The 21,856-nt window shown below is 36.7% G+C and overlaps 1 protein-coding gene across 5 annotated transcripts in view; it reads left to right on the top strand.

The window, feature by feature from the left end:
• MAPK10 (mitogen-activated protein kinase 10) overlaps positions 1-21,856 on the top strand; it is a 340,034-nt gene that overhangs the window by 184,187 nt on the left and 133,991 nt on the right. For all 5 annotated transcript variants that reach the window (XM_082463256.1, XM_082463254.1, XM_082463253.1 and 2 more), the window contains one exon: positions 21,031-21,200. In XM_082463256.1, coding sequence (XP_082319382.1) covers positions 21,079-21,200 — 122 coding nt within the window. In that variant the 5' untranslated portion in view covers positions 21,031-21,078. The remainder of the gene's footprint in view (positions 1-21,030; positions 21,201-21,856) is intronic.

Here is a 21,856-nt window from a genome sequence, read left to right as displayed (position 1 = left end):
TTTCTTTAAAAAACATCAAGCAGCTTTTGCAGGCAAGAGGTTTCTTGTAATATTCTGGAGAGAAATTTGTCTTAGACAATGAAAAAATAATCTTTAGTTTGCACTTGTATGAATCCTTTACAAAAATATAGACTGACAGGGAATTGAAAGTGCAAAAGCTCTTGATCCTCCTGAGAAATAGGTAAGCCTTCTTAGCCTGCTTTTCTCAATTAAATAAAGAAGGGCAGAACTATTAAATTTCACTCTATGAATTTTTAAAAATATCTGTGAAAAGTGCTATTTTTGGAACTCTGCTGTACTGAATAGTACAGGGCTTTATACACATGAAATATAAGAAATATATACACAGAGAGATAATGTGTGTTGGGAAACCTAATGCACACCCACTGGTGTCTACAGCATTTACCACATCCTGATTTGTGTTACCATTGGTTGTACGGGTTTGTGTTTTCCCCACTCAATGGTGACTGTCTCTGGGACAGGGCCAGGGCATCTTCATCCTTGTCTTCCAAGCCTGGAATTCTATCTTAATTCAGTAAATGTTCAATAAATGCTTTTGGGTAAAAGAGGGTAAATAAAAACTCAGAAAAACACTGTGTCCTTAGTGGAAATTTGCTTGCCTTTCAAAATCAAGTCAACTTCTCAACATCTTACCATCTTGTAAGTGTATATTAATATATTTAATTGCATTTTGGTTAATTTGCTAATCATAAATCAGTGTTAGTCTAACATTTATCTAAAAAGTTATTAACTTATTGTCCTCTCTAAATGTTTACTGATGCATGAGTTGGTTATGAATCATTTAAAATGATTTCTTGATTTTCAGAAAGCCTGAGAGATAGAAGGTTCAAATCAGTGAATCAACAATTATGAGTCTAAGTAACACTAGAAATAAAGGGACTGAGTTCAGTGGGCTTCTTTTTGTTAAGACACAGAAACTCTTCATGCCTTCTTACATTGTCTATGCAAGGAGATATCTACACATCGACTGATTATTAATTGGTTCCATCATTCATTTATTCAACACATCTTTACTCAGTGCCTATAATATGTATCTGTAACTTGTAGAAATTAGGGACACAGGGTGAGTATGGTTACTCTCCTCAAAGAGCACACTGTCTAGTCTAAAGCAAAGTAGAGAGTGGCTAGGCTTATAAACATAACAAAAACCTATTCCGCTTTGAGTTAAAAACCTCAGTGGTAACTATGGGCTAAACAATAGCGAGTGAGAAAAGAAAACACCCCAATACTTACCAAATGCTTACTATGTATGATGACTTCATTAAGATTTTATTTCATTTAATCTTTAGAGTGCCATTAATTACCAAGACAGAATTCAATTATGTTTTATTCTGGGATTGGAAATCTCAGCCATTATACTAGAAGGTCTTTCTCTAGTCCCATTATGAACTTTTTGAAATCTTCTGTCAGTTATACAGTGTTTTGACTGAAGTGAGTAGCAACTAACTATAACTAAGAAAAAAATACTATGATTAAATGCAAAGAAGCTTAAGATTCTATTGGTCACCAGTAGGAAAAAAAGAAGACTTTTATATATATTCCAAAGGACAGTTGTGATATATAAGGTCTAAAATATTACTGGGGACATGACAGAAATAGTAGTGTCTTTGTAGAGTTCTTACTAACATAATTGTTCTTCAGTGTCTTTTGAGGTCTTAATGTTTTTTGGTATAGCACCTTGTTAGATATGATAGCCAAGACTGAGCATGTTGAATTTTTTCTAGTTAAAGCAATGCTTTTCTTATAATAGATATAAAATATTACTAGATGAGTTGACTAGTTAACTAAATTTTGCTACTCTAATGTCTGGATAACAAAAGCACTATATGTGTATATGTAATAATTTTCCTAGACACAGATGATGGCTGTTCTAAATAAATAAAAACTTAACTCTTCAGCAAATTTCAAAAGAGTAAATTTAGTGTTACATTTGTGTCTTATACCTTGGGCAGTTTTTTTCTTAAGATTGATTAAGTTATTCCAGTTAATAAATAGATTCAGTTATGTTACTAAAGCTTATCTAACAAAAAATGTACAGGTCCTACTTAAGATTCGGTTCTGTAATGATGAACTTCTCTGTATTAGTTTGTGTGAGTATGTGTTTGGTTTGCTTGAAACACATAAAGTTCGGACTTGACTTCTTGTTGAATGATCTTGACCTGAATGTAAATGTAGCTTAATATTATGAGTTTAATTATGGTTGAGGTAGTAATCAGTTTAAATGAAGTTATTGCTTATATCTGTCAAAATTGTTATGCTGTAAAGTATCCCAGACTTATCTGTGGTTTTTCAGTGTATAGTTAATAATGCTCTGTCAGAAAAGCACCAAATTGTGGATTTCATTTTAATCTATATAAGAGTTCCTAAGAAATCAACTAATTCCTTAAATACACTATTTTAATTTATTGCCCTTTGGAAGTTAAGACTTTAGAAAATATATTAAGTGATGATTTTGCTTTTCTGCACAGGCATTTTCTGAGGTTGTGGTGTGTGAGAAGCAAAGGCTGAATTTTTCAGTAGGTTAAGAAAAATAATGTCCACTTTTGTTCTGAGTTCTAAAACCAGTACTAATCAGGAATGTGTCGTTCAACTCTTCTATTATTCACCTCTCTAAAGGTGAATATTTATCTGGCTGTTTACTCCACACATCTCTAACTCGTTCTAAAAAAAGTCAAGGTAGTTACAAAATGCATATTTAAGAAGAAGAAAACCAAGACGTTGGGGAATGTGTAATTACTAAAATTAGGCATAAATTAGATCTTTTTATAATTGTGCAATGAGAGAACGATAATAATATCATACAGGATTTAAGAATAATATTCTTTATTGTATAAATGAAAATAGGACTTTAATGTTCCATTTTTTTTTTAAAATAATGTATATTTTAGTTCCTCTTTGATTCAGAGATTTATTTATTTTTTTTAACATCTTTACTGGTGTATAATTGCTTTACAATGTTGTGTTAGTTTCTGCTGTATAACAAAGTGAATCAGCTATATGTATACATATATCCCCATATCTCCTCCCTTTTGCACCTCCCTCCCACCCTCCCATCCCACTCCTCCAGGTGGTCACAAAGCACCGAGCTGATCTCCCTGTGCTATGCAGCTGCTTCCCACTAGGTATCTATTTTACATTTGGTAGCGTATATATGTCAATGCTACTCTTTAACTTTGTCCTAACTTACCCTAACCCCTCCGCATGTCCACAATTCCATCCTCTACCCTCTACCTCTGTGTCTTTATTCCTGCCCTGCCCCTAGGTTCATCAGAACCTTTTTTTTTTTTTTTTAGATTCCATATATATGTGTTAGCATACGGTATTTGTTTTTATCTTTCTGACTTACTTCACTCTGTATGATAGACTCCAAGTCCATCCCCCTCACTACAAATAACTCAATTTCATTTCTTTTTATGGCCAAATAATATTCCATTGTATATATGTGCCACATCTTCTTTATCCATTCATCTGTCAATGGACACTTAGGTTGTTTCCGTGTTCTGGCTATTGTAAATACTGCTGCAATGAACATTGGGGTACATGACGCTTTTTGAATTATGGTTTTCTCAAGGTATATGCCCAGTAGTGGGATCGCTGGGTCATATGGTAGTTATATTTTTAGTTTTTTACGGAACCTCCATACTGTTCTCCATAGTGGCTGTACCAATTTACATTCCCACCAACAATGCAAGAGGGTTCCCTTTTCTCCACACCCTCTCCAGCATTTATTGTTTCTAGATTTTTTCATGATGGCCATTCAGAGTGGTGTGAGGTGATACCACATTGTGGTTTTGATTTGCATTTCTCTAATGATTAGTGATGCTGAGCATCTTTTCATGTGTTTGTAGGCAATCTGTATATCTTCTTTGGAAAAATGTCTATTGAGGTCTTCCACCCATTTTTGGATTGGGTTGTTTGTTTTTTTGATATTGAGCTGCATGAACTGCTTGTAAATTTTGGAGATTAATCCTATGTCGGTTGCTTCATTTGCAAATATTTTCTCCCATTCTGAGGGCTGTCTTTTCGTTTTGTTTATGGTTTCCTTTGCTGTGCAAAAGCTTTTAAGTTTCATTAGGTCCCATTTGTTTATTTTTGTTTTTATTTCCATTTCTTAAGAGGTGGGTCAAAAAGGATCCTGCTGTGATTTATGTCATAGAGTGTTTGCCTATGTTTTCCTCAAAGAATTTTATAGTGTCTGGCCTTACATTTAGGTCTTTAATCCATTTTGAGTTTATTTTTGTCTATGGAGTTAGGGAGTGTTCTAATTTCATTCTTTTACATGTGCCTGTCCAGTTTTCCCAGCACCGCTTATTGAAGAGGCTGTCTTTTCTCCATTATATATTCTTGCCTCTTTTATCAAAGATAAGGTGACTGTATGCGCATGGGTTTATCTCTGGGATTTCTATGCTGTTCCATTGATCTATACTTCTGTTTTTGTGCCAGTGCCATACTGTCTTGATTACTGTCACTTTGTAGTATAGTCTGAAGTCTGGGAGCCTGATTCCTCCAGCTCCGTTTTCCTTTCTCAAGATCGCTTTGGCTATTTGGGGTCTTTTGTGTTTCCATACAAATTGTGAACTTTTTTCTTCTAGTTCTGTGAAAAACGTCAATGGTAGTTTGATAGAGATTGCATTGAATCTGTAGATTGCTTTGAGTAGTAGAGTCATTTTCACAATGTTGATTCTTCCAATCCAAGATCATGGTATATCTCTCCATCTGTTTGTATCATCTTTAATTTCTTTCATCAGTGTCTTACAGTTTTCTGCATACAGGTCTTTGTTTCCCTAGGTAGGTTTATTCCTAGGTATTTTATTCTTTTTGTTGCAATGGTAAATGGGAGTGTTTCCTTAATTTCACTTTCAGATATTTCATCATTCGTGTATAGGAATGCAAGAGATTTCTGTGCATTAATTTTGTATCCTGCTACTTTACCAAATTCATTGATTAGCTCTAGTAGTTTTCTGGTGGCATCTTTAGGATTCTGTCTATATAGTATCATGTCATCTGCAAACAGTGACGGTTTTACTTCTTCTTTTCCGATTTGGATTCCTTTTATTTATTTTTCTTCTCTGATTGCTGTGGCTAAAACTTGCAAAACAATGTTGAATAATAGTGGTGAGAGTGGGCAACCTTGTCTTGTTCCTGATCTTAGTGGAAATGGTTTCAGGTTTTCATCATTGGGACAATGTTGGCTGTGGGTTTGTCATATATGGCCTTTATTATGTTGAGGTAAGTTCCCTCTGTGCCTACTTTCTGGAGGGTTTTTATCATAAATGGGTGTTGAATTTTGTCAAAAGCTTTTTCTGCATCTATTGAGATGATCATATGGTTTTTATTCTTCAATTTGTTAATATGGTGTATCACATTGATTGATTTGCGTATATTGAAGAATCCTTGCATTCCTGGGGTAAACCCCACTTGATCATGGTGTATGATCCTTTTAATGTGCTGTTGGATTCTGTTTGCTAGTATTTTGTTGAGGATTTTTGTATCTATGTTCATCAGTGATATTGGCCTGTAGTTTTCTTTCTTTGTGACATCTTTGTCTGGTTTTGGTATCAGGGTGACAGTGGCCTCGTAGAATGAATTTAGAGTGTTCTTCCCTCTGCTATATTTTGTAAGAGTTTGAGAAGGATAGGTGTTAGCTCTTCTCTAAATGTTTGATAGAATTCGCCTGTGAAGCCATCTGGTCCGTGGCTTTTTTTTGTTGGAAGGTTTTAATCTCAGTTTCAATTTCAGTGCTTGTGATTGGCCTGTTTATATTTTTTATTTCTTCCTGGTTCAGTCTCAGAAAGTTGTGCATTTCTAAGAAATTGTCCATTTCTTTCAGGTTGTCCATTTTATTGACATATAGTTTCATGTAGTAATCTCTCATGATCCTTTGTATTTCTGCAGTGTCAGTTGTTACTTCTCCTTTTTCATTTCTAATTCTATTGATTTGAGTCTTCTCCCTTTTTTTCTTGATGAGTCTTGCTAATGGTTGATCAATTTTGTTTATCTTCTCAATGAACCAGCTTTTAGTTTTATTGATCTTTATTATTGTTTCCTTTATATCTTTTTCATTTATTTCTGATCTGATTTTTATGATTTCTTTCCTTCTGCTAACTTTGGGGTTTTTTTGTTCTTCTTTCTCTAATTGTTTTAGGTGGAAAGTTAGGTTGTTTATTTGAGATTTTTCTTGTTTCTTGCGGTAAGATTGTATTGCTCTAAACTTCCCTCTTAGAACTGCTTTTACTGAATCGCATAGGTTTAGAGTTGCCGTGGTTTCATTGTCATTTGTTTCTAGGCATATTTTGATTTCCTCTTTGATTTCTTCAGTGATCTCTTGGTTATTTAGTAGCGTATTGTTTAGCCTCCATGTTTTTTACAGATTTTTTCCTGTAATTGATATCTAGTCTCATAGCTTTGTGGTCAGAAAAGATACTTCATATGATTTCAATTTTCTTAAATTTACCAAGGCTTGATTTGTGACCCAAGATATGATCTACCCTGGAGAGTGTTCCATGAGCACCTGAGAAGAAAGTGTATTCTGTTGTTTTTGGATGGAATGTCCTATAACTATCAATTAAGTCTATCTGTTCTAATGTGTCTTTTAAAGCTTGTGTTTCCTTATTTATTTTCATTTTGGATGATCTGTCCATTGGTGAAAGTGGGGTGTTAAAGTCCTATACTATGATTGTGTTACTGTCGATTTCCCCTTTTGTGGCTGTTAGCATTTGCGTTGTGTACTGAGGTGCTCCTATGTTGGGTGTATAAATATTTACAATTGTTATATCTTCTTCTTGGATTGATCCCTTGATCTTTATGTAGTGTCCTTCTTTGTCTCATGTAATAATCTTTATTTTAAAGTCCATTTTATCTGATTTGAGAATTGCTACTCCAGCTTTCTTTTGATTTCCATTTGCATGGAATATCTTTTCCCATCCCCTCACTTTCAGTCTATATGTGTCCCTAGGTCTGAAGTGGGTCTCTTGTAGACAGCGTACACATGGGTCTTGTTTTTGTATCCATTCAGCCCTTCTATGTCTTTTGGTTGGAGCATTTAATACATTTACATTTAAGGTAATTATCGATATGTATGATCTTATTCCCATTTTCTTAATTGTTTTGGGTTTGTTATTGTAGGTCTTTTCCTTCTCTTGTGTTTCCTGCCTAGAGAAATACCTTTAAGATTTGTTGTAAAGCTGGTTTGGTGGTGCTGTATTCTCTTAACTTTTGTTTGTTTGTAAAGGTTTTAATTTCTCCATAGAATCTGAATGAGATCCTTGCTGGGTAGAGTAATCTTGGTTGTAGGTTCTTCCCTTTCATCACTTTAAATATGTCCTAGCACTCCCTTCTGGCTTGTAGAGTTTCTGCTGAAAGATCAGCTGTTAACCTTATGGGGATCCCCTTGTATGTTATTTGTTGCTATTCCCTTGCTGCTTTTAATATTTGTTCTTTGTATTTAATTTCTGATAGTTTGATTAATATGTGTCTTGGCATGTTCCTCCTTGAATTTATCCTGTATGGGACTCTCTGAGCTTCCTGGACCTGATTGACTGTTTCCTTTCCCATGTTAGGGAAGTTTTCAACTATAATTTCTTCAAGTATTTTCTCAGACACTTTCTTTTTCTCTTCTTCTTCTGGGACCCCTATAATTCAAACATTGGTGTGTTTAATGTTGTCCCAGAGGTCTCTGAGACTGTCCTCAATTCTTTTCATTCTTTTTTCTTTATTCTGCTCTGCGGCAGTTATTTCCACTATTTTATCTTCCAGGTCACTTATCCTTTCTTCTGCCTCAGTTAGTCTGCTATTGATTCCTTCTAGAGTATTTTTAATTTCATTTATTGTTTTTCATCATTGTTTGTTTGCTCTTTAGTTCTTCTAGATTCTTGTTAAATCTAGAATTTTCTTGTTAAATCTTGTATTTTCTCCATTCTATTTCTGAGATTTTGGATCATCTTTACTATCATTACTCTGAATTCTTTTTCAGGTAGACTGCTTATTTCCTCTTCATTTGTTTGGTCTGGCGGGTTTTTACCTTGCTCCTCATCTCATACATATTTCTCTGTTTTCTCATTCTGTTTAACTTACTGTGTTTGAGGGTTCCTTTTCACAGGCTGCAGGTTCGTCATTCCCATTGTATTTGGTGTCTGCCCCCAGTGGGTGATGTTGGTTCAGTGTGTTATGTAGGCTTCCTGGTGGAGGGGACTGGTGCCTGTGTTCTGGTGGGTGGCGTGTATCTTGTCCTTCTGGTGGACAGGGCTGCATCTGGTGGCGTGTTTTGCAGTGTCTATGAACTTAGTATGACTTTAGGCAGCCTCTCTGCTAATGGGTGGGGTTGTGTTCCTGTCTTACTAGTTATTTGACATTGGGTGTCCAACACTGGAGCTTGCTGGCCATTGGATGGAGCTGGGTCTTAGTGTTGAGACAAAGATCTCTGGGAGAGCTCTTGCCAGTTGATATTATGTGGGGCCGGGAAGTTTCTTGTGGTCCAATGTCCTGGACTTGGTCTTCCCACCATGAAGGCTCAGGCCTGACCCCTGGTTGGAGCACCAAGACCTTGCCAGCCACACAGCTCAGAAGAAAAGGAAGAGAGAAAAACAGAAAAACAAAAACAAAAAACAAACAGACAGAACCCTAGTACAAATGGTAAAAGCAAACCTGTACAGACAAAATCACACAAAGAAGCATACACATACACACTCACAAAAAGAGGAAAAGGAAAAAATATGTATATTAAAAAAAAAGGAAGAGTGCAACAAAACCTATAAGCAAATCCACCAATGATAATAAACACTAAATAGTATACTAAGATAAAAATAAAACCAGAAACAAATTAGATGCAGAAGGCAATCCCCAAGTCTACAGTTACTCCCAAAGTCCACTGCCTCAATTTTGGGAACATTCATTGTTTATTCAGGTATTCTTCAGATTCAGGGTTTATCAAGTTGACTGTGGGGATTTAATCTGCTGCTCCTGAGGCTACTGGGAGAAATATCCCTTTCTCTTCTTTGTTCGCACAGCTCCTGGGGTTCAGCTTTGGTTTTGGCCCCACCTCTGCAAGTAGGTCTCCCTCATGCGTCTGTTCCCTGCCCATACAGGAGGGGGTTAAAGCAGCGGCTATTTAGGGCTCTCTTGCTCACTGAGGCTAGGGGGAGGGAGGAGTATGATAGTCATAATTGGAATGCGGGGTGAGCTGTGGCGGCAGAGGCCGGCATGACATTGCAATGGCCTGAGGTGCGCCGTGTGTTCTCTCAGGGAAGTTGTCCCTGGATCTTGGGGCCCTGGCAGTGTTGTGCTGCACACGCTCCCGGGGTGGTGTGGATAGTGACCTGCTCTTGCACACAAGATTCTTGGTGGCAGCGGCCACAGCATTAGCAGTTCATGCCCCTCTCTGGGGTCTGAACTGATAGCTGCGGCTCATGCCTGTCTCTGGAGCTTGCTTAGGCAGTGCTCTGCTTTCTGTGGGCACACTGGGAAGGAATCCCCTCTCTTCACACACCCCAAAACAAAGGTCTCTTGCCTCTCTGGCAGGTCCAGACTTTTTCCTGGACTCTTTCCTGGCTAGCTGAGGTGCACTAGCCCCCTTCAGTCTGTCTTCATACAGACAATCCTAGTCCTCTCCCTGGGGTCTGACCTCCAAAGCCCAAGCCTCAGCTCTCAGGCCCCAACCTGCCCTGGTGGGTGAGCAGACAAGCATCTCAGGCTGGTGAGTGCTGGTCGCCACCAATCCTCTGTGCAGGAATCTCTCTGCTTTGCCCTCTGCACCCCTGTTGCTGCGCTCTCCTCCATGGCTCCAAAACTTCCCCCCCGACACACCCACCGTCTCCACCAGTGAAGGGGCTTCCTAATGTATGGAAACTTTTCCTCCTTCACAGCTCCCACACAGAGGTACGGGTCCCATCCCTATTCTTTTGTCTCTGTTTTTTCTTTTTTCTTTTGCCCTACCCAGGTACATGGAGATTTTCTTGCCTTTTGGGAAGTCTGAGATCGTCTGCCAGCATTCAGTAGGTGTTCTGTAGGAGTTGTTCCACATGTAGATGTATTTTTGATGTATTCGTAGGGAGGAAGGTGATATCCACGTCTTACTCTGCCACTATCTTGAAGGTCTGATGTTCCATATTCTTAAATGTAGCATTTGCTAAACTTCAATTTTCCCTTCCAAAAAAACAAAGGCTTATTTTAGAGATAAGTCAGTGAAATCCAGATAACTCACTTTAAACATTTTGATTCTTAAATGAATTTTTATTCTCCTTATGATGAAACAAACTTTTGCTCCTACCCTGAGAAAGTATTTTTTAAAAATTAACTATTATTTATTAACCTGGAAATTTTGTCCCATCTTGATTATATAATACCCCTTATTATTGCCTATTTTATACTCCTTTTTTCTTTATTATAGACAAATTGCAGATAGGCAGATCAAAAGTGTACATAGAATTCAAGGTGATTAGTTTAGTAGTTAGATCATTGTAATAATGAAGCCAGCATTCTAACTTTGATCCTGTAAGGGACAATTTAATATTAAGCTCCATGAGGACAGGAGCTTTATGTTCTCAGTGCTTAGAACATTGCTTGGCACATTGTAAGGCCACAAAAAACAAACTTATTGAATGAAAAACATACTGCAATAGTGGATAGACCTCAAATCTCAGTAACTTATTAGAACAAAAGTTTATTTCCTGTTATACAAAGTCTAGAACAGGTTGGTAAGGACTCTCCTCTATCTGGTGACTTAGGAATTTTGTCTTCTGTCATCTTGTGACTCAGGAACTGCCATCTTGTGATGTCCAGTTAAGGCATCACAGTGTGGAAAGAGGTGGATTGTAGAGGCACACCTCTTAAATGCCTCTGCATTTAGATGATATCTGCCAATCCTTCCTGTAGTCCACTGGCCAGATACAGCGACTTGGCCCCAACAGAACTGCAAGGGAGCTGGGAAATGTAGTAGAGCATGTGGGTACCCACAGAACAACTGTCTTCACCACAAATGAAAACACAGAAAAGTATTTTATTACCTGACCATTCTGAACCCTGTTGGTTATACATTGATTTTATATCAGTATCATAGTGTCTTGGGATGGCACTATGGCCCAGGACAACTTTTGGTTAAAAACATTCTAAAACTACTAATTAGCTATGTCTTTAAATGTTATCTAACCTCTCAATAATAATGATAACTGTAGTAGTAGTAATAGTAATAATAATAACAACTTTTTTAAAAAATAAATTTATTTATTTTTGGCTGCATTGGGTCTTCATTGTTGTGCGTGGGCTTTCTCTATTTGCGGTGAGCGGGGGCTACTCTTTGTTGTGGTGCGTGGGCTTCTCATTGCTGTGGCTTCTCTTGTTGGGGATCACGGGCTCTAGGCACACGGGCTTCAGTAGTTTTGGCTCATGGGCTCTAGAGCGCAGGCTCCGTAGTTGTGGCGCACAGGTTTAGTTGCTCCACGGCATGTGGGATCTTCCCAGATCAGGGCTTGAACCCGTGTCCCCTGCATTGCTAGGCAGATTCTTAACCACTGTGCCACCAGGGAAACCCAACAGCAAACAGCTTTGTTGAGAGTTTCCTGTAAGCTTATACCATGCTAAGAGCTTTACATAGATTATCACATTTAACTTTCCCACTAAACAAAAGAAGTAGATTACAGGCATACCTTGTTGTATTGTGCTTCACTTTATAGTACTTCACAGGTACTATTTTTTTTACAAATTGAAGTTTTGTGGCCACCCTGCATTGAGCAACTGTATTAGTGCCATTTTTCTAACAGCATTTGCTCATTTTGTGTCTCTGTGTCACATTTTGGTAATTCTCACAGTATTTCAAACTTTTAAATTATTATTATATTTGTTATTATATTCTGTGATTGGTGATATTTGATATTACTATTGTAATTATTTTGGGGGGCACAATGAACTGGGCCCATTTAAAATGAGGACCTTAATTGATAAATGTTGTGTGTTCTGACTGCTCCACTGACTGGCTGTTCCCCTGTCTCTCTCCCTCTCCTTGTCCCTCCCTATTCCCTGAGACATAAATATATTGAAATTAGGCCAATTAATAATCTTACAATACCCTCTAAGTATTCAAGTGAAAGGAAGTGTTGTATGTCTCTCACTTTAAATTGAAAGCTAGAAATGATTAAGCTTAGTGAGGAAGGCATTGAAAGCTGCTGTAGGCCAAAAGCTAGGCCTCTTGTGCCAAATAGTTAGCCAAGTTTTGAATACAAAGGAAAAGTTCTTGAAGGAAATTAAAATCACTACTCCAGTGAACACACAAATGATAAGAAAATAAAACATCCTTATTGCTGATATGGAGAAAGTTTTAGTGGTCTAGATAGAAGATCAAACCAGTTACAACATTCCCTTAAGGCAAAACTTAATCCAGAGAAAGGCCCTAACTCCCTCTAATTCTATGAAGGCTGAGAGAAATGAGGAAGCTACAGAAGAAAAGTTTGAAGCTAGCAGAGGTTGGTTCATGAGGTTTACGAAAAGAAGCTATCTTCTTAACATAAAAGTGCAAGGTGAAGCAGCAAGTGCTGATGTAGAAGCTGCAGCAAGTTATCCAGAAGATCTAGCTAAGATAATTAATAAAGGTGGTGATACTGAACAACAGATTGTCAACATAGATGAAACAGCCATCTATTAGAAGAGGATGCCATTTAGGACTTTCATAGCTATAGAGGAGAAGTCAATGCCTGACTTCAAAGCTTCAAAGGACAGGCTGACTCTCTTGTTAGGGGTTAATATACCTGGTAACTTTAAGTTGAAGCCAATGCTCATTTGCAACTGCAAAAGTTCTAGGGCCCTTAAGAATGATGCTAAATCTACTCTACTTGTGCTCTAAGATGGAACAAGACCTAGATGACAGCACATCTGTTTACAATATGGTTTACTGAATAATTTAATCTCACTGTTGAGACCTACTGTTCATAAAAAAGATTCCTTTTGAAATATTACTGCTCATTGACAATGCACCTGGTCACCCAAGAGCTCTGATGGAGATGAAATTAATGTTGTTTTCATGCCTGCTAACACAACATCCATTCTGCAGTCCATGGATCAAGGAATAATATCCAGTTTCAAGTCTTATTATTTAAGACATTTTGTAAGGACATAGCTGCCGTAGACAGTGATTCCTCTGATGGATCTGAACAAAGTAGATTGAAAACCTTCTGGAAAGGATTCCCCATTCTAGATGCCATTAAGAAAATTTGTGATTCAAGGGAAGAGGTCAAAATATCAATTTAACAGGAGTTTGGAAGAAGTTGATTTTAACCCTCATGGATAACTTTGAAGGGTTCAAGACCTCAGTTGAGGAAGTAACTGCAGATATGGTGGAAATAGCAAGAGAACTAGAATTAGAAGTGGAGCTTGAAGATGTGATTGAATTGCTACACTCTCATGATAAAACTTTAACAGATAAGGAGCTGCTTCTTATGGATGAACAAAGAAAGTAGTTTCTTGAGAAGGAAACTACTCCTGGTGATTATGCTGTGAAGATTGTTGAAACGGCAACAAAGGATTTAGAATATAACATAAACTTAGTTGATAAGGCAGCAGCAAGGTTTGAGAGGACTGACTCCAACTTTGAAAGAAGTTTTACTGTGGGTGAAATGCATCTAACTGCTTTGCATGCTACAGAAAAATCATTTGTAAAAGGAAGTCAATCGATGTGGCAAACTTTACTGTTATCTTATCTTGAGAAACTTCCACAGCCTCACCAACCTTCAGCAACCACCACCCTATCAGTCAGCAGCATCAACATTGAGGCAAGAGCTTCCACCAGCTAAAAGATTATGACTCGCTCGAGGCTCATTATGGTTAGCATTTTTCAGCAATAAAATATTTTAAAGCTAAGGTATGTATTTTTTTTTAGACTTAACAGACTACAGTATAGTGTAAGCCTAACTTTCATATGCACTGGGAAACCAAAAAATTCATGTGACTCACTTTATTGTGATGATCTGGAACAAAACTCGCAATTTCTCCAAGATATGCATGTACTGCCCTCATTCCATAAATAAGGACACTAGGGCTAAGATTGTAAAAAGCTTGCCCAAGGCCTCACAGTAAGGATTCTTAGATAGAAGCTGAATTTTTACCCTTTGTTGAAATCCTCACTCTAGGATTTCTCAAGTGCAAAATGATAATACTAAGTCTTACATGAAATGATTTATTAGACACCTAGCACAGCATCTGGTCCTAACACTAGCTTGGTGCTTAGTAGGTATTCAAACAGTACTAGCTGTCTTCCTTTATATATGAAGAACAGGCAGGCAGAAGCCATGCCTGCCTGCTCTACTCTTGATTACTGTTATGTGCTTTTTCACATAATTGAAAATTGTGATTAAACATAACTTAAGCCTTAGAGTTTTTACTGCATTACTGATTTATAATAGGCCATTGATTCCACAGAGTAACCATCTCTGGGCCAACTAACATAAAAGTGATGTAGATTCCACACTGTAATCCTCCTTGAAGAGTAACACTTCAAGAAATTGAATGGGGAAAATATACTCAGGACAAAACAAAATCTAATCCTTTACGTCATTAAGGATTGTCTCAGATATCCCTCTTTAAAACTAATATGTAGATAATTTGATTCGGATTTTAAATGGATTGAACACATGCCTTTCTGCCATAACAAACAGAGTAGCAGGCATTGTTTCTGCTGACTTTATATAACAATCTTGGAGGGGCAAGAGCAACTCAACATGCTGGCCATAACTGTAAGACTGAAGAGCTCAATATCATTTGTGTCAAAAGCAGAATCACCACTTTTGGCAGATACTTTTCAGTATCCAAACGACAATACTAAAATAATATCCAACAGATTGACCAGTTCATTTTCTGGAGATGCATTTTGTAGCGAATTCATCTTGGCTATCCTGTTGAGCTAGATCAGTGTTACATCCATAGCATCTTCAGTAGTGCCTGGCATATAGTAGGTGCTCAATAAACATTTAACAAATTCTAGGCAGCTCTGAAAATCCAGCTTTCCATCACCAACACAAGATTGTCTACTTCAACCCTGAATTGTTTAGTGTTATGTTCAAACTCCAGGCTGAGACAATTGATAAATGAAAGAGAAGGATGTGTTATTCACTCATCTCTCTCAAGCTCTATTCCTACAGCTCACCTTATCATAAGAAAACCACATCACTGTTCTAAGTTATTTTAGCTGAACTAGTGAATGGTTTAGTAAAAGAAGAACACATGTTTTGGAGTTGGACAAACTTTAATTCATATTAATTGGTACCACTAATCAATAGTTCCAAGACTTTGAGCCAATTAACAGCTCTGTATGCCACTTTCCTCATCTGCTGTTAGTGTTAAATATAGTATTTAACAGAATACAAAGTTCACCTTTACTAGCTAAGTGACTAATGCTGGTTCACCTTTCTTTCTCCCCTTGTCTTGTTGAGAGTTGATATCATATAAGTCATATGAAACATATATCTATGTCTTTGATGAAAAAATACTATATCTACTGCCTGTTGTTTGATTCCAGGGTTATTATATAAAGAACTACTGAATATTTTTTCCTGGGGTTGAGTGCTAGAGAAATTTTACCTTTCTTATGAACTACTGTATGGTATACTTTATGAAATTAATGAATCAAAACTTGCCACTCACTGTGGTCTTGTTGTTGTCATGTTTTTCCTTCGGCTTGCTGGAAGCATGACACTAACTTTTGTGCTCAAGACAGTAGATGTTCAAAACTTAAGTCTTCTGGTAAAACCGTCATCTCTCAGCCTGCTTTATTTGACATTTATTCTTAAAACTGGATTTAATGGTTTTATTGTTTCTATATCTTTTATGGTGAGCTGTACAAATCCTTTTTGAAACCACACAGAATATAAATAATAAATGAATGAAGGAATAAAATGACTTGGTTTCATAGGTGTTAAGTGCAGAACTAATCCAGGCTTGGTGCTCTTTTCAGCTGAAACTGAAAGTTTTATTCAAGAGCAACTAAGGAAACTTAACATCTAAAAATTCTCAAACCTTAATGTTTCCTGCTCAGGAAGTGACTAGCAATAACACAGGCCAGTCATGCACAAGTGAAAATGGGAAGGGAGTGAAATACAGGTTATTAAGTCCGAGAAAAATGCAATCAAAGCTTTGGACACCTGCAGGATAAGATCAGTAATGTGGGACATTTTTCTTTTCAAACTCCATAGCTATGGGCTAGCACCTGAACTGATGATAGGAATCATGACACAAGCCCTTTCTTATAGGTCTGTGTAATATGCTGTCTTTTCACAGAACAGATTATATTCAAATTTCCTCTCTGCCTATCAAACTGCCAGCAGCAATAAAGTCTTCTTTGATTTTAACTTAAAATTTTTTTGGCAGATGGGGGGCAAGGAGGAAATGAGTTTGCTTTGAATTTTTTCAAAGAAAATTTTATTATGTCAATATAAAATAAATCGTTGTGTCATTTAAATATAAGATTAATATTCAGTGGGGGAATTAGTTACTTTTAAAATTAATTTGAATCAATGATAGAAGAGACTATTCTAAACCTGTAGTTATTTTGAGCCGTATTGATCTCCAAAAGTCAACACTGTGATGTTTTTCATTTTTAATATAACATTTCTGATTTATAATTAATTTAATCAACATCTTAATTTTTTTCTCTGGAAAAACACTTTTCATTTTGACAAGCATTTATGAATACCTGTGAGTTTCATACATTCCTCCCAAATATTTTAGTATAAATTTAATATAAATAGATGATGGAATGTTTATTTTCTTGAGATAATTGAGAGAAAATTGACTGGACACTCTATTGTAATTGTGAGATAGGAAAACACATCCCAGGGAAAATGACATCTGGGCCTGCTTGTAGAGGTGCTGATACCAAGGAAAGTCATCATGGCATTATTTTTAACTTCCACATCCTTTGTTTACTTGGTTTGACCTGCATTTCCTCCAGTTTTTGCCTCTCCAATTAGCCTTTTTTGAATGGTGACATCTCTTACATCTACTGTTCTCTAAAATAGTGGTTCTCGAAGTGTGGAACTTGTTAGAAATACAGACTCTTGGCCTTATCTTAGTCCCACTGAATCAGAAACTTTTCAGGGACTCAACAATCTATGTTTTACAAGCTCCTCAGGTAGTTCTGAGCCATATTAAAACTTCAGAACCCCTGCCTTAAACTATTGGCCAGTCATGCCTTCCCAATAAGAATTTCTGATTCTTCCTGTCTTGGGTTCAAATCATCAGTTCTGTGATCTGAATAGGAATATACTACAACATATAACTGGTGAAAAATCTCTTCAGCATTGATAAAATTTTTCCATAGTGTGCTTAATGGCATATTTTCATAGGCTCATTTTTAGAGAAAAGTTTACATTTGGACTTTATAGTCATGATAAGACTGCATGGAAATTGAGGAAGGAAATTGTGTGTGTGTGTGTGTGTGTGTGTGTGAATTCACAGATTTTACAATGATGATTTTTAATCTTATTGTGAGAAATTATATGCTTTCAAATGGATAAAAATATCACTGAGTAGCTTTTATTTTAGAAAATGTGTCAGGGCATTAGGTATTTCATTTGAATAGCTTTTATTTGTTTCTTTTTGACTGGGAATACTTTTGTAGCTAAAATTTTGCTCTTAGTCTAAGCTCTATGATTGTTTTAACCATTTTACCAAACTACCACCAAGTCTGTGTATAACTTCCCCATTACATGAAAAGTCCTGCTCCAGATATGCACTGGGAAAAATTACAGGGTACTTCTCAGGTGTGTGAACAATTGCTGTGATGAAATGATATACTCCATTATAGCACTTGGCCAGCTGGTGACCTGTCTTGAGTACCAAGACTTCATTAGTTCTTGAGTCTGGAGCAGCGGGTGTCTTTCAAATACTTGAATCTGAGATGTAGGGTAATCCTTGTCCTAACTAGGACTCTGGTTTCCAGTTTGTGTTTGCCATGAACAATGGAATTTGGCAATACGTAAAGACACCAAGTATGTGTTCCCCGATGCAGAAGCAGAAATATTATTTCTGCTTCATAATAAGTGTTTTACTTTCCAAATATCTCAGGCAGAGCTGTATGATTTGTTTCACAGGCTTCAGGCGGTCCTTCCACTCCAGTGTGTGATTCTCAGTATGCATCAGAATACTTAGAAGCCTTATTAAAACAAAGTGTTGGGCCCCAGAGTTCCTGATTTAATAGGTGTGAGGTAGGAGTGAGCAGTCTCATTTCTAACAAGTCTACAGGTGATGCTGATACTGATGGTCCAAGGAGCACACCGTGAGAACGATTTTCTAATGCTGCCTTTCTCAAAGTCAGATCCTCAGATCCCCAAATCAGAATCACCTGGACTGCCTAGTAATCTCCAGACCCTCAGGACCTATTCTGATGACCTGAATCCAAATCTCCAAGGTGTTATGTCAGTGATTTGTATTTTATCAAGCTCCCCAGGTAGTCCAAATGCGCACTCACATCTGAGAACAAGTTAGAGGGGAGGACTGGGCATATAGTCAGCCAGAGAAAACACAAATCAAATCTCTTTCCAACATTACCAATTTTATACCATGACTTGGCGTTCATGGTTGTTTTATACATAGTAGTTGGATGAATTAATGATAATGAATGAATGCAGGCAATTAGTTGCTACTCTCTGTTTGCTCCTAGCATCTTTTCTTTATTCTGCTATAAAATATATTTTCCATATTTTAACTACTTGCTTATTTTACTGCCTCCATCTAGATGGGGAACTTTCTCTTTTTGTATCTCCAGTGCCGGAAGTCTAGAACATAAAGGTCATTACATATGATTACTATATACATGCAATGCAGTTGGAATAACGACGTTTCAGAGGTGAAGAGAATATGTGGGGAAAAGGAAATAGATTACTTAGGTTTGATGAGACTAATGTGTGCTAAGAATTCTGTGGGTGGTCAGAAACTAGACTAGTACAGGATGTGAAGGGTCAGAACATGACAAATGGTAAGTCGGGCACTTTGTACCAAATTAACCTTGACAGATGAAATTCATCTGTTAGTCTAGCTCCAGTTGCTTTTTTACCTTTCCTTGCCAAGGGAAAAAAATGACTTTAGTAGGGTTAGTTTACTGATACATCAAAAAATCTAGCGTAAAAATGGACTATGGTGTAGAGAACAGTTCCTGATACTGTAGTTGAAATAAAGGATCGTTATAATGTTCTTGTTTCTGTTATTGTCCACAGCCATTGTCTAAATTCTAAACCCTGTTTAATCTCCATGAATGGGCTCACAATGCCCTGATTCTTAATAGTGCTGTTTAATTTCCTGTTCTGTACTTCATAGACTGCCTCCTGGATTTCAGACCTCTCATGATTGTATTTGTGAATTACCTGAATTTTCAGTCTCCATCCAAACAACCTAGATTCCTAATTTATAGTCCACTCTGTTCTTTGAGGTCTGTGTGCATTTGTACTGGATTGTTGCTAGCGTATGTCTCCCAGTCATAGGCTGGTGCCTGTCACGACTGTTCTGCTCTCAAGCCCATCTGGGGTCTTAAGGTTCTTGTACTAGATTCGTAGGTTTTGCCACCCTTGTCCACAAAGTCCCCATTGTATTCTCCTCATTACTAATGCTGCCTGCCTCTCATCCAAGAGCGTACAAGGCAAATCAGTTTGTACTCCCATTTCAATTTTTTTAATTAGAAATGAAATGCCAAAAATGTCTAAGGAAATGACTTTATTACCAACTACAGGTCCAGAGCTTAAGGAGGTTTAAATCTTCTTTCAGATTATGTGAGAATTAGATTTTTGGAGGTCAGTATATATTAAAACCATACAAAGACCTTTAGTTTAGATTCTGGGCTCAGAATATTAAAGCCAGTTTTGCTTTGTTTTTTATTAATTAAAGCTTTGACATACTCAAAAGAGGTAAGTATGTAATTATTCATTGTGTGGGAATGTCCCACTCATTGCAGGACAACCAACATTGGTCAATAAGCCACATCTTCTATTATTGTGGCACACCAAAACATGCCCACAGGTCTCCCAAATGCCTGCTAAGGGTTAGTGTCACCTCTAAAGAGAACCACTGGTTTAGACTATTCAATTTTCAAGTGCTGGAACTGAGAAGGAACCCACAGAGCATGTGAGTGCTCAAAACCTGAACAAAATCAGCAAGAAAGAGACGAATGACTATTGGGTAAACATCCGCCAGTGTGTGCCACAAGGAAAAGGCTAGATAGTATTCTGTAAGGTTCCTTCTCACTACAGAATCCAAACTATTTAATGTCATAAAAAGCAATGTAAGATCATTTATGGGTAAATAATAATCATGGATAATGGATACTTATATATATATTCATAAATCATGATTTAAAATAGCAATTTCTTCAATTGTTAAATATAATTAATAGAACTTCTCTTATTGATAAAAGATATAGCAATTGAGATACTTAAAATCTAAGCTGGCAATAAATAAAAAAGCTGTCATGTGGCATTTTAGAACAGTGTTAGTGACTAAAATTTTTCAATGTTTAATGCAGTAGCATTTTTGGTATTATTGAGAGCAAATGAAGTCAACACTATTTAATTCAAATTTGCCTAATTAAAACTATGCATTATTTTATATCTCAGTTCTTTCTGAGAAAAGGATGTAGATACATTCTTTCATTCTTCCTTATATGGCTGTTATAACAGATGATCAGGATCACCTCTGAAGTACCTAACATAGTCTATGGGACCAGTATATGTTCAGTAGGTGTTTGCTGCATAAATAAATAGTTTTAATGAAACATTTCAGAAAAGATGATGCAGATCTAAGAATATTTTATCATAAATAGGTTTAATATTGAAAACGAATTTTTCTTTGCATTTTTTCTAAGATATTTTACTCCAGGTTATCTTACATGGACTAATATATATATATTTTTCTGTGTTAAATGCAGGTTTATATAATGATTACAGATGCAAAGTATTAGTAATCATTGAAAGAACAGGCTTTTCTGTATCTCATTGTCATTCTGGTTTTTCTCTTGTCTCAAGTTTTTGTTGTTCTTTTTCACAGGGATTCGATAAACAAGTGGATGTGTCATATATTGCCAAACATTACAACATGAGCAAAAGCAAAGTTGACAACCAGTTCTACAGTGTGGAAGTGGGAGACTCAACCTTCACAGTTCTCAAGCGCTACCAGAATCTAAAGCCTATTGGCTCTGGGGCTCAGGGAATAGTTTGGTAAGTGGGATGGATTTAACTTCTATTTTTAGAAGGAACATGCTCTATGTGTTGACTACATACACAACACAAACACACAAACACAAATAAATAGCATGACTTGAGGGGGAAAAATCCATTCTACCAAAGAAAAATAAATTTATGAGCCTTATTAGTAATTTACTAACCATTGCCTAACAATATGTACATCTTTGCTTGTGACTAGTTTTTCTAGTCACAAAAAAATCCATTATGCAACAACTGTAGAGAAACCAAGAAAACCAGAGGTTTTCTAGCTGTTGCTAAAGCATTTAGAAAATTTTATTTGGATGTTTTCACAGCAAGAAGTGAGGGAATATGTGTTCAGATAACCAGCAAGTAAAATTCCCTACAGTCTGAAGAAGTATAAATGAGATCTCAAATGTTCCAGTGACTTTTAAAGTTCAATGTTTAAAATTCAGTTGCCTATTAGAAAAAGTGGCATTTAAAAAAAATGTTTGTTGAATATTTCCAAAATGGAAAGATTCTGGGCTCCTTAGTAACTACTCTTTTATGACATTTTGAGTGGCAAATTGAAATGATGACAAATCAGGATCTGATTTACCTGTTATAAAACTCTTGCAAAAGTGATGATAGATTGATAAGGATTTTTTTAAGGTAGTTTTAACTTGCAATTT

Source organism: Balaenoptera physalus (genome assembly GCF_965194825.1).
Source record: "Balaenoptera physalus genome assembly, chromosome: 5".
Lineage (NCBI taxonomy): Eukaryota > Metazoa > Chordata > Mammalia > Artiodactyla > Balaenopteridae > Balaenoptera > Balaenoptera physalus.
The sequence above is the reverse complement of the archived record's forward strand: the minus strand, read 5'-3'. Positions and strand labels throughout refer to the sequence as shown.